This window comes from Ptiloglossa arizonensis, chromosome 2, assembly GCF_051014685.1.
Source record: "Ptiloglossa arizonensis isolate GNS036 chromosome 2, iyPtiAriz1_principal, whole genome shotgun sequence".
NCBI classification, from domain to species: domain Eukaryota; kingdom Metazoa; phylum Arthropoda; class Insecta; order Hymenoptera; family Colletidae; genus Ptiloglossa; species Ptiloglossa arizonensis.
This window is the reverse complement of record NC_135049.1, coordinates 9412665-9425111: the sequence shown is the minus strand read 5'-3', so window position 1 is coordinate 9425111 and position 12447 is coordinate 9412665. Positions and strand designations below refer to the sequence as shown.

At 38.2% G+C, this 12447-nt stretch overlaps 1 protein-coding gene across 20 annotated transcripts; it reads right to left on the bottom strand.

The window, feature by feature from the left end:
- Positions 1–115: 115 nt before the first annotated feature.
- On the bottom strand, positions 116–11778 carry LOC143155364 (uncharacterized). 20 transcript variants are annotated; one of them, XR_012994395.1, is made up of 10 exons: positions 11150–11778; positions 10871–10958; positions 10555–10665; positions 9648–10281; positions 9416–9508; positions 7916–8074; positions 7526–7829; positions 7177–7453; positions 709–4251; positions 116–452 (listed from the first exon to the last, which is right to left on the bottom strand). XR_012994395.1 is itself a non-coding variant. In XM_076327998.1 (10 exons), coding segments are annotated over exons 2-10 (1728 nt in total). In that variant the 5' UTR covers positions 11152–11416; positions 11491–11778; the 3' UTR covers positions 116–4191. The 20 variants fall into 20 exon arrangements, 8 of the variants coding, with proteins under 8 accessions (XP_076184113.1, XP_076184116.1, XP_076184117.1 ...); XR_012994388.1 differs by having other exon boundaries at positions 116–971; positions 2754–4251; XR_012994396.1 differs by having other exon boundaries at positions 2754–4251.
- Positions 11779–12447: the final 669 nt, after the last annotated feature.

Below are 12447 nucleotides of genomic sequence, written 5' to 3'. Positions count from 1 at the left end.
TAAAAATAAAAACACGTAAACATATAAATAATATGGAAGTATAAATAATTATAGTCGCAGTTTAGGCGTGCTAATCCCGCATACGCGCGTGTTTACTAAATAAAATTCACGTGAAGTCTTCAAAAATGAAAATGTCCAGTGGACATCATTTATTATTATACCTAATGTCTGATATAATCGTGCGCTAACTTTTAATCGGTACGGTTTCTTATCTAGGCAATAATCAATATGATACATGTTACATTCAAAATTATAATTCTAGTTATATTGACAGCAGACTAATCTAAAGTGACAATCTTTTCTTCTTTACGACTGTTCCATCATACAAAACGGTGTGTATACACGCATATAAGTTTCTTCACAGTGGCTTCACCACCGCGCGCTATTCGTCACTAGTTTAGCTCCGTTTTGCAAATAATCCTCTTTCTCTCTGCCAGCGACATCGTTCAGAACTGAAACATTTTTTAAACTTTCTTTCTTCCCTCGTTTTCAATTTAATTCAATTAAAAACCTCGCGGAAGTTGAAGTCAAAGGAAAACAGAAGATTGAAACTTAGTTCTAAAAGAGCGTATCGTGGATTACATTCGCTTCATCCACACCATGTTACATGATAAAAGAAATCCTTATTTTTTGTTTGTTTGTTTTCGTTTAACTACATCCTCCGTTAATGTGTCTTCGGAATTCTCACGTGGCAACTGACAGACATACCGTGGTCACCAATCATTTACAACATTCGTGGGACAACGTTTACGGTACTCTGATGGCATCGACGATGAGAATACCGAAGAATCGTCCGAGGTCCTCTTACAAAAGGACGAAAATAATCATTATTCTTCTCTCTTCGTCTTCATCTTACAATTTCAATTTTTGTTTTTATGTATAACTTTACAATCCTACAGTAGCTTATAGAAAGTGCGTAGATTTCCAAAAATTTTTACAATGGCAAATGAAAAAATATCTCGATAGATACCCTGAAAATAAATTACATTAAATATACAGTCTCACGTCGTTATTCCCGTTTATCCAATGTTTTTTTTTTATTTTTCTATTTTGTCGTCGTGATAGAAAAATTACGAGACTCGCGTCGTTTCGTTTCCTTTTTCTTCTTACTTTCCACAAAGTAGGATGTCTCGGTTTCTGCTTATCATACAAAGAGGCCATTCGACTCTTTTCTTACATCTCGTTCGTAAGAAATAAAGTAAGTTTTACTCCTTCTATCCCGTCTATTTCAAAGATATCGTCTTTCTAATCGCTTCGAAGACTTAACAATACGACAATGAACAGATAATTTAATAGGAACGTGTTTTTTTATTATCAAAAATTCGTATGATCAGCAATTATTGCCCATACAACGTGTATCATGTAAAAATTAATCTATATCGTCGCGATAGGACTGCATATTTTTTCTCATTTTTCCCTCCATCTCCTCATTAGCTTCCTTCGTTTTAATTAAGAAACTCCGTAAAATTGCACGCTATGTCTAAGGTCTATTCATGGGTTTCCTTCTCTACGCCGTTAATTTTTTTTTTACGAATATGTTTCTAAATATGCGGTATTCCGTGTGTATACTCACCCCCCTCCCCCCGTCATTTCGTTTTCCTGTGTTTGGCTAGACGGTGAACATCGTTATCAAAAAAAGAAAAAAAAAGAAAAAAAAAACAGAAAAGAAACTAACGCAAATTCGATTTCACTTTCGTTTCGAATGGAACGCGTCTGCGGCAACGAGGAAAGTTTGTACAAAAAACAGTTTATCTGAATCTGTACACGTTTAGACTTATACAATACTTATACAAAGTTTACGTATTAATTTGCCCTCGATACGTCTGGATTAACCCTTATCTGGATGTAGCGCGATTCATGCACCAAATGTTCAGCTAGTGTTACTCACGTTGTTTTTTTTTTGCGTTTAATCGTTGAAATATTAACCCGAGGAGGACCAATTCCGGAAAGGTATCGTTTCGCGGGGAGATCAACGGATCCAGATAAAGACTAATTAACGAGAATTGGCGCGCGCAAATCGTTAAGCCGTCAGTCCTTCGAAATCAACGCGATTAAAAGGGTCGAACGTTTTAAGGACACTAATTGTTTCCGACCGAAAATTCGTGCAAGGACATTTTGTTCCAGCGCTTCGAAGATCTGCGTGTAATTACAGGGAATTTGAGCTGCGTAATGACCCTGAAACCTCGACCCTCAAACTCTGGATGACCAAAGAAGGATCCAATGAAGTATATTCATTGTTATTCGGTTCCAAACGTAACGCAGGAAAATAAATTTTTTGTTTGTTTGTTCCATTCCGACGATCGAATGCGTACGAGCTTATGTACAACTGAAGTTTCAAGAAATCGAGTAGGTCAGGACATATTATGTTCCCCTTGAGGCTCAGGAAGACGCTTCCAGGCGTTTTGATTAAAATGGAAGCTCCGAATTGTTTTGTTTCATCCGCAGTATATTACCTAAGTTCGTGAAACTGCGAAAGAAGTCACGTGACCGCGAACAGAACAGATCTGCACTCTTTAAAGATCATCGTTTCGCCACCGAGAGAATCTGCAATAAATTCCACGATCATACTCAAAGTTCTAGAAATTTTCCGAAGTCAAGGAGCGGTGAGATTTATTTAAAAATTGACTATTGTCTTATTTTTGTTTAACGTTATGATAATTATGTATTGCTTTACAAACGGTCCCGTGCCTCCTTTGGCAATTTCCACGGCGCAGTTCCTAAAATTACTTATTCACCTAGTACTTCGTACTTACAATCCCCATCAACCTTTCATTGGCAGGTCTCTCTTAACGTAGGTACAATATATAAAAGTGCGCTTCTCTCTCTCTCTCACTCTCGAAAAAAAGGGCTCGAGGGTTTCTGGTACAAAAATGTCGATAATTGTAAGTTTTCGTAGAAATTATACCGCTCAAAATAATTACGTGGTCACGTTCTGGATGATTCTGAAAAATGAACTGAATCTCGAAGACGAAAAAAATTCGCTGACCTTAAAAAGAGATTAGATAGGCAATCGACGAACTTTCTCAGCTAGTTTACCGGATCATTCTGAACCAAGAAGGTCATATATAGAATATGAATCTATCTCCATCCGTTATCGAGATAAGCGTTGTTCGATGATCTACTGGTGCCCAGTCTACTTCTGCGTTGCGACTACAGTCGGATCAAACTCAATCAGTCACTCGAGGCCACTCCCCCAATCGCGAATCGCGTCGATCTCTCACTTCTTTACTTGCCTCCATGATTGAGAAACAGAAAGCGTCTGCAGCAAGGGTTGGGCAGCAATTCATTATTTTATGATTACTTTCGTGATCGATTAATAAAAGTAATCACAACGATAATAATCACTAATCGAGCAATCGTTGTTGAGATTAATCAGTAATTTTTAATCGTTCGATGAAAGATTACCTTTACTAACTTTTCTACTATTAAACTTATAGATTCGATCGTAATTATTGATTACTCGGTAATCGTACTCGTTAATTTCGTTACACGGTAATCATAAGCGTGAATCAGATTACATTTCATCCAACACTGGTCTGCTGCTTTTACTGCCTTTCAATTGCGCAACAATGGAACGAAACGATGGGAGGGCGTGACCAAAACCGGTGTGGTGGGGATAAATCCTCGGTAGCCTTGAGCGGCCAGCTGATTTCGTTCCGACAATAGTCAACGTATTACAGCAACGGTACATCAGGCTGGTGCAACCGCATCCAGAATCGCACATCACAAATGCGGCGGTTTCATTGCAACAATGGAATAGAAGGTTATATTTGCAGATGGAAGGCCGCCAATTTGAGCAATATCTTTAGATTTCCTGTAAAAGCAAAACAGAGATAAAAAAAACAAGATTGTCGTGTCATTGTAAGTACGTGTATCTTATTTTTGGCACAGCTCGATAACAGATGGAAATAGATCCATAGTGTGTATGACACCTTTTCGGTTCAGAACGACCTGCCAAGCATGCTGGAAAAGTTTCGTCGTATTTTAATAATAATTTCTATCGTATACGGGGCCTTGAAAGTTGGATACCTTACTGGGCGTTGAAGTCTCCTCCGAACAGGTGATCCTCTAATTATTTTGAGCGGCGTGTAAGCTAGCGCAATTTTTTTCGATTTTACGACGAAGTGTGTGGTAAATGCGATTCATCGGTGTCCAACGGATTAAGAACTATTTTGTCATGCTTTCACTCGCCTAATCGAACGAAAGTGAGTCGCTTCGTAAAACGTAACGGTCAGAGCCCTCCTCTTCGACCTGGGGACATCGTATAATTAGTAATATTTACAAATTCTGCTCCTTCAAAAGTGCCGTTAAGCGAAATAAGAGAGGCGATATCGTGTATCAGACACCCTGACCTACCAAGTGCCTGCTATACATGTTTTTTTTTTTTGTTTGCTACTTCGATAATCGTACAGGACTAAAGTGCTGAATTAAGGAGAAAAAAAAAGAAAAAAAAAAGGAAACAAAAATGAAAAAAAAAAGAAAAGAAAAAAGGTAACACGATGAAAACAATGCAAGATTCAAGCGTTAGTGTTCTCCATTGACTACCCATGTTACGTTCGTCGTGAGTCGTAAATTTAAGGAAACAATTGCACTGGCAAGCTGAGACAAGCGCCACTCAGTCTTGGAAAAGAGAGAAAAAAAAAAGGGAAAACGGAAACTATTATAGTTTTTATGCTGTTCGTCGCTCTGAAACGCCGTGCGAGCACGCGGCTCGAGTAGGCGAACGGAAACCAAGGAGAAAAACACCGAAAGAAGTATCTAATCTAATCGAAAAATACTGTAGTAGGTATTATGACCACATTAAAAGTAAATTAAACATAATTAGCATATCTTTATTTTTACAAGTTATATCGATAAAAACAAAGAAGATTCCCCCCCTCCCCAAAAAAAAGATCCCAAGATTCTCCGCGAACCGATTAAACGATTGTTTGCAGGCTCGATCACTTTGTGATCACATGCGTTTAGATAGCGTTTCCCTTCTTAATACTTCGTGATTAATAATCAGTTTATACACTGTATAAAAGAATGATTTGGGACATCACCGAGCCATTGCCTGTCCCCGGCGTGGTTTATTGTATTTTTTTCCTTCTTCCTTTCCTCTCATACAAAAGAACATCGGTTGGCAAAGTCGATAAGACGAATCCTATTTTTACTCGCGATTTAATGGTAACGCTTTTCTGGGCGAATCCCCCGATTAGGGCGATTTTTTTTCTTCTTTTTAACGTTCAAGTCTCGTTTAGAAGTATACCGGCGAAAATTGGAACAAAAAAAAAAATGCCTGGTCGCGGGAAACAATGTCTTTAAGACGATAATGATATCCGAGGAACAGCGATTTTTTTATCCTCAAAATGGCGTAAGTGCATCCTGACCATATATCGCCGACACCCACAGTTTACCGACCAGTCGGTATTGCGGGATCGTCGATATTTTTTTTTTCTCTTCTTATTATAACCGAATAAATCTCTGAATTCACATCATTATTCGAAGTAGTTTCAGCGACGGCGCGTGCAGTCGCTCCTAACAAGTGGGGATATAAAAATTAATTGTATGTATATGTATAGATAATCTAGTCAGCTAATTGCCGTTTACAAACTAGCAACTATTTAGTTAACTGATATTCAATATAGTTCACGGCCTTAAAATTATAAAACAGATTAGTCTGCCCGTCGATATTCACTATTAATTATTGCAGCTCCGGTGAGATATAAATCTTCATCGCGTGGCGTCACTCATGCCGTCAATTTCAATTTTTCTTTATTTATTTTTATTTATTATTTTCTTTTTTTTAGCCTTTTTTTTTATTGTGTTCTTCTATATCGTGGTCGTTGTCAATTGCAATAAACGCAATTTTTATTCTGATCCCGAATGACTGGACGGAAGAGGGCTCGCTGAAATCGCGATATCGTTCCGCACCACGACTTTCGTTTAAACGTAGAGAAACGCGTGTAAAGATGATGCTTCTTTCTTAGATAATAACCGTCTATATATTTTTTTGCGTGTTTTATTCGTTATCCAGTTATTAATTCCAATTAGCGTAAAAAAAAAAAAGAAAAAAAAAAGAAAAGAAACAGAAGACACGATTGAGATAACATAAAATTAATGCTAATTTTTTATTCTCGTTTTTTTTTCTACTTAAATTAGTCGAGAAGGGGCCGAGGTTCAGGCGTATCGAACGATTATGTTCTTTTTTTCTTTTTCGTCTGTCTCCATCGCATATTGCCGTGTATATTTTAGATTCACTCAGAAACACTTCGTCAACGCCGTTAGTTAAATGTGCATGGTATGCACAATCTGCCGTGTATGTATTAAAACGATCGAGTTACTGCGCTTCCTGTCTAACTGAGATTTACTTTCGAGCTATCGTACGTTGTCGTTCGAATGAATCATGAAACCTCGATGATAATGTACTTGCAATTTGCTGGTTTTCGTTTCCATTAATTTCGCACGGGACTTGGGGGACGACCCACGCATAAATACAAGAAAAACGAAAGAAAATCTAATTTGCGAATTCGACTTGTCAAAAATTAATTGGAAGAAACTAGTAATTATCGTTCGAACGAACGAGATTTGTTGTTAAATCCGATGTCAATGGTTTCTAAGTAACGCGTCTACCTCGAGTGAGAAAATATAAAGTGGATCTTTCTCTCTATCTCTCTCTCTCTCTCTCTCTTTCTCTCATTCTTTCTCTCTCTTTCACCCATTCCTTTCTCTAATATCGTTTCGTAATTCATTCACAAAAAGATTTTCTCAACTGCCGGTGGCCGGGAGAGTGTTCCGATTTTTAACGAGCCGTGCTCTTCCGAGTCACGTGTGTTCCACTGGAAATTACTCACTCGCGCAAAATATCACTAAGTCTCTTTCTCTTGTGATACCCGTTCTCGTGCGTTCGAATTTCATATACGTATACCCGGCTGCGTCACACCAAATATAATTCCTCCCAGCAGAATCTAAATCTCCGCACGATAGCGTGTTGCCAGTCACTCTGGAAACTTGTCTCGAATGTGTTCCACGTCTTTACATTCTCGCACGCACGTGTGTGTGTGTTGTGTGTGTAACGTTATTTCTCAATGTTAATTACTATTTGTTGTTTTTCTTAAAAAGGTTAAAAAATTAACCCCTTTACCAGCTCCTGAAAGGTATTCTCTAGCTGAATCATTTAGGCTCTGGGAAGGTCACCTGACACTTGTAGACTTCTTCGAGCATTACCGCTTGCCCTTGACCTTGGCTCACGGTAACAGGAGTCGTAGTATTCACGACAACAACCTGTTGACCTTGCTGCGCTTGCTGGGGCTGCTGTTGTTGTTGTTGCTGTTGATTACTCGCGTTCGGTTGCTGTGCGTTGCTTGGATTATTCGCGTTCTGATTCCGGGCAGTTTGACCGTACTTTTCGTGAATTGCACGATGACGCTTTAATGCGAAACGATCAGAAAACCCGATCTCACATATATCACATCTACGAAAGGAAGCAGTGACCGGTTAAATTATCTCGTTTTGACGAAAATGGAAATTACAAGCGGCACGTTACCTGTGTGGTTTTTCACCAGTATGAACTTTCGCGTGATTTTTCAGATGTGTAGCTTGATTAAAGGCCGAACCACATATACTACATTTGTAAGGTTTTTCACCGGTATGGATTCTTCTATGATTCCAAAGGGTTGAATGTCTGGCAAATGTTTTTTCACACACTTCACACTGATAGGGACGTTCACCAGAATGAATTCTTTCGTGATTCTTTAAGTGAGGACTTTGCGAGAACTGCATACCACAAACACCGCATTTGAATGGTTTTTCACCAGTATGCACTCGTCCATGATTTTTTAGATAAGCAGCTGTAACGATAAAAGTGAATATTATAAGCGTATATTGTATTCCTTCGTGTTATTTGAAATCACTTTCTCCTTTTTTATTTATTCACCTTTTGCAAAAGCTAAGCCACAAATATCACACTTGAAAGGTTTGTCTCCTGAGTGAAGTCTCTTGTGGGACCAAAGTGACGAATATCGGGAGAATGTTCCATCACACACATTACAATGAAATGGTTTCTCTGCCTGGTTTTGACTGTTCTGTTTGCCACCTGTAATTAAAGAAACACCCAAATTCTTAGTTTTCCTCAAAGGGCCAGTTCTACAAAAATATATGCTCTGAAATAATTTGTTGAATATCTTGGGCAATACGAGATATTGGATTGTGTATGATTCTTTGGAAGAATTTTCTTCCGAACGCATACAAAAGAATTCTATGTAGTTGTCCAATAAACCATTTTACGATATAGGATTAGTTTTTCTTAATAAATGTAAATACATTATGTAAAAATCTGAACATGCAGGTTAAGAGAGTTAGTGCAGAAGGTAAAAAATGAAGTATAGAGTCAAATGTTATGAATTAGATAGTTTTGTGTTGTTATATGAATGATTAAGTTATGTAAAAAGTATTGAAATGATTTCTTCATAACCTGTATCATAAAATAGAAAAGGAACCAAGTGATAAACTAAAATTTAAGAGAGCTATTGCATACCAACAATGATAAAGATTAATGAACCAAATTTATAAAACTGTCCCTTAGGGGAGATTTCATTCTGTGCAATAATACTTAAATTTAGATATCGACTGTTTACCAAAAAGGAAACAGAATTGTTGCAACAAATTTAAAGTTTTTAACACAGTAAAAACCAAGTTAGCAAATGCTTATAAATTTTGTTCTACTCACGATAATAGCATGCAAATAAAAATATTATCAGTATTGAAAGAAGCTTACTGTAATAAGTTTGTGTTGTACATTTATTTCCCTGTCATATGTACGAAAGGCGAATTTTGATTATGTTTATCAAATAAATGTATGAATTTGGAGGTCATGAAGCAAATATAAAAATGAATACATATATTATTCAATGATCCTAAATATCGTTTTATATGAAATAATGTTTTTTAGCGGGATTTAATTCTTTCCCAAAGAAGGCATCAGAACTTCCAAACAGTTTTAGTAATCCACATGATAAATGATGTAACATCGTCCAATCAGTGGATGATCATGGAATATATTATGTAATGTGAATCCCGTGTTCTTTTTGGCTGTAACTGTTCCGACTTACTTCCTATGATGATGCGGCCTGTTGCCTTGCAGCCGCCACACTTTGCGAGGGAACTGATTCCGGAATCTAGTTTTTCGTCGTGTTTACCTACCATACACCGCCCGATGTACGATCATGACAGTAATGAAATGATAAAAGTAGAGGAAAGGTGATTATGGCATACAAAGAAAAATGTTTTTCTTTATCATTTTGAAATTTCAAATTTCTTGTAACATTTTGAATTAACAGGACACGCTACTTTAAAGCAAAACAGCATTGTACCTTTCTAACAAACATTTTTCTTTGAACTGCATGAAGCAAAGTAATGATAAATTTGAGTAACTCACCAATAAAAATTATTCCTGTACCATTACACTTGTGACACTTGGTAACACTAGTGACACCCCTTCGTTTCACAGGATGATGACCAGGTTTGATAGCTGAAAAAATTTAATTCTATTCAAATTTATGTCTTTTTCACATCATTTTTATGTTCACTATTTACAAAAACAACACAAAAAAAAATTAATTCTCATGTGTAATAATAATAATGTAGCAAAGATGACTGATAACACGTACTCTTTTTAATTTTAGTAGGATGATGTTCACAGGGGTCCTCACTACCACAATCTTCACAAATTTGCACCTTTGGTTTTTGATGCATATTTGTTTTATGGCTCTTCAATTCTCCTGGTAGTGCAAAGCATGCTCCGCATATATCACAGGTATACGGTCTCTCTGGTGTAGTTGCAACAGTAACTGTTGTTGGTGTTTGTACAACAACTTGCTGTGGTTGTTGCTGAAGATTACTAGGTGTTGTGTTATGAATCCGTTTGTGATGGTTTAGTAAGCTCATGTGTCCAAATACCAAACCACAAATGTCACACTTAAAGGTCGCGTTTGTAGCAGCCGCAATGCTCATTTGATTCAATAACGTGTTATAACCGACAGGTTGTACATCAAAACGATAACAACCTTTGTCGTCTGTAGTGATCGCACCAATTGTGCTCACTGCATTTGTCTGAACCTTCTGCAGCATGTTGACATTGTAATAGAAAGGGAATTCCGCAGTAGCTGATTGCTGCTGGGATTTGTCCTCCTTCTTGTCTGTCGTAACATACATCTGCTGAGACTGTTGCTGCTGCTGCGACTGTTGACCCTGCGCAGCTTGCTGCTGCTGTATTTGTTGTGGGTCAAACATTGCTGCTTGCTGCTGAAAGTAAATATTAAACGATAATTCTTCGTATTGTTCCATTCAATATACTTTGTACAGAAAAAAGATAAATATAATTTTTTATATAAGCAATACTATAACAACAAATGTTTTACAACAGAGCAATATAGGAAACAATAAAATGTAAGAAGTCCATTAATCATAGATAATGCAAATGTTTATTTACACGATTTAATGTTTTGTAAATTTATGCTTTATACTTTTAGTCACACATAGATACCTATCTCTATAAGTATTTCAATAATGAACAACCTGTCTCTGATCGCCGTAGCTCGAATTGCTCTGCTCCGTCTGAGTAAAACTATTAGTTTGCTCAGTTTGAGTAAACATGGAACACTTCACTGGCTGCTCGATCGGTTGGCTCTGTCGAATGGTAGTTATCGTTAGATACTACGACACTTGTATTGCTCCTTTCAAAAACAATAACATTCTACAATGCGTTGTTTTAGTCAATGTTCTACGTACAGCGGTATACGTTATGTGCATCAAACATCAAAGAAAAGCGAACAAATACCAGCGGAGAAAACTCATTTCCTCTTTACATCGTTGTGGTATACAAGGTGCATACCTGTTGTATTTGATCAGGACGGGTTGTGTTCAACCACACCACGTTGTTGCCATTTGATTCTAGGGCCATTGATGTGTTGCCTTTGACCCTGCACAATCAGTAGGCATTCGTTAAAGAGAAATAAAACAAACCCTAGCATGTCGACTCTGATCCCCCCCTGATCAAAGCCACATCAAGGTAGAAAGGAATGACTTCAACGTAGATTATACAGCAGGAACGATCGAAGGAAAATGGAAAAGGATCAAGGCTCGATTTATAACAGCAGCACACAATACTCACATGTGATAGTCTACACGGGCGCCGCGGGTTACATGTCTGGCTGCCAAACGAATGATCTTCTAGTTGCCATGACTGCGGCGCGGAATGCCGCGCAGCTGGTCACACTTATTCCTGATGAAGGCAATACCTTAGTAACTAGTTTCGGTATATTGTCCAATACAACATCCAAGAACGAGTTCCTCGTGTCGGTTGGGCCGTGGTCGCGGCAGAAAATCAATGGCGATCGATTTAGACCTTCGATGCACCTCCTTAGTACGTTAGATCCCGCTAAAATTTACGCCAGTCACAACACTATTGAAATCTCGCCCCTTGTGGATACCGCGAAAGCAGTTTTGTGTTACACGCTTGTCAATGAGCAGCGTTGACCCGCGCAGATCATGTCGTCCAAGCGCGGTGGCGGCTGCGGCGACTGGTATACGAAGCGCGGGTTTCTCGGGCGCATAAAATTGGCGGTACCTCGCGGCGTACGACTCTTCTCAATTTTATTCTCGTCAGGTTGGGCCACGTCGCCGCGTACCGTGGCTCAAGATAGGCCGTAGCGCAAACAAGCAGACCGAGCACCGTCAACAAACTGTGCGGTAGCCATTACACGCGACGAGGATAACAATGGGCGACACGAACGCGCGCTGCCCCCGATGCCTTTTTCCGAAGCGTTTTCGGGCGCCTTCCGTGAATGCAGCCAAGCGCCACCAAGGTCAGCACCCGGTGACGCTAATACCCGTTACACCGTACATTCTGATTGGACCAAGACCTACTGTCGCCAATTCTTATTGGCCCTTAAAACCTTCGCGTGCGAAACATGGAAACGATTATTTACCTTTCTCTATAAAAATCATACGATTCTTTTTGAAATGCGTACGATGATTTTTATTTTTTTTTCTACATAATTCGAATTATTTTCGTTTAAAATAATTGTCGTTATTTAGATTCTTTTTACCAGAGCAAATGAAACATTCCATGGTAAAATAAATATCAAAATATTCAGATAGCATTAAATAATATTAAACCAGTAAGTACAATTTTATATGAAATGTTTCTAAATGTGTGATATTGTTATAAATATTTTATTACAGATTCGGTGCAAAAATACTTTCCATACGACACAGATAAAACGAAAGATGATATAGGCGCGTTCCAACTACCGATTGGTAGAATATATATCGTTCATTACGTTGTACCAATCGGAAGTTGAAACACACCTAGCGCTTTTTGTGGATCTCCAGCAGTATGGACAGAAATCACTTGCGCTTACTGTATTGATAAAGATTGTAGTTGACGTGAAAATTTGCCCGCAGAGT

What these genes read in the sequence shown, in the direction of transcription:
- LOC143155364 (XM_076327997.1), bottom strand. An exon ending in TACAGGAATAATTTTTATTG is followed by an intron (nt 8,075 to 9,415) that starts GTGAGTTACTCA and finishes CTTTAATTACAG; the next exon opens with GTGGCAAACAGAACAGTCAA. An exon ending in ACTGGTGAAAAACCACACAG is followed by an intron (nt 7,454 to 7,525) that starts GTAACGTGCCGC and finishes TTCCTTTCGTAG; the next exon opens with ATGTGATATATGTGAGATCG.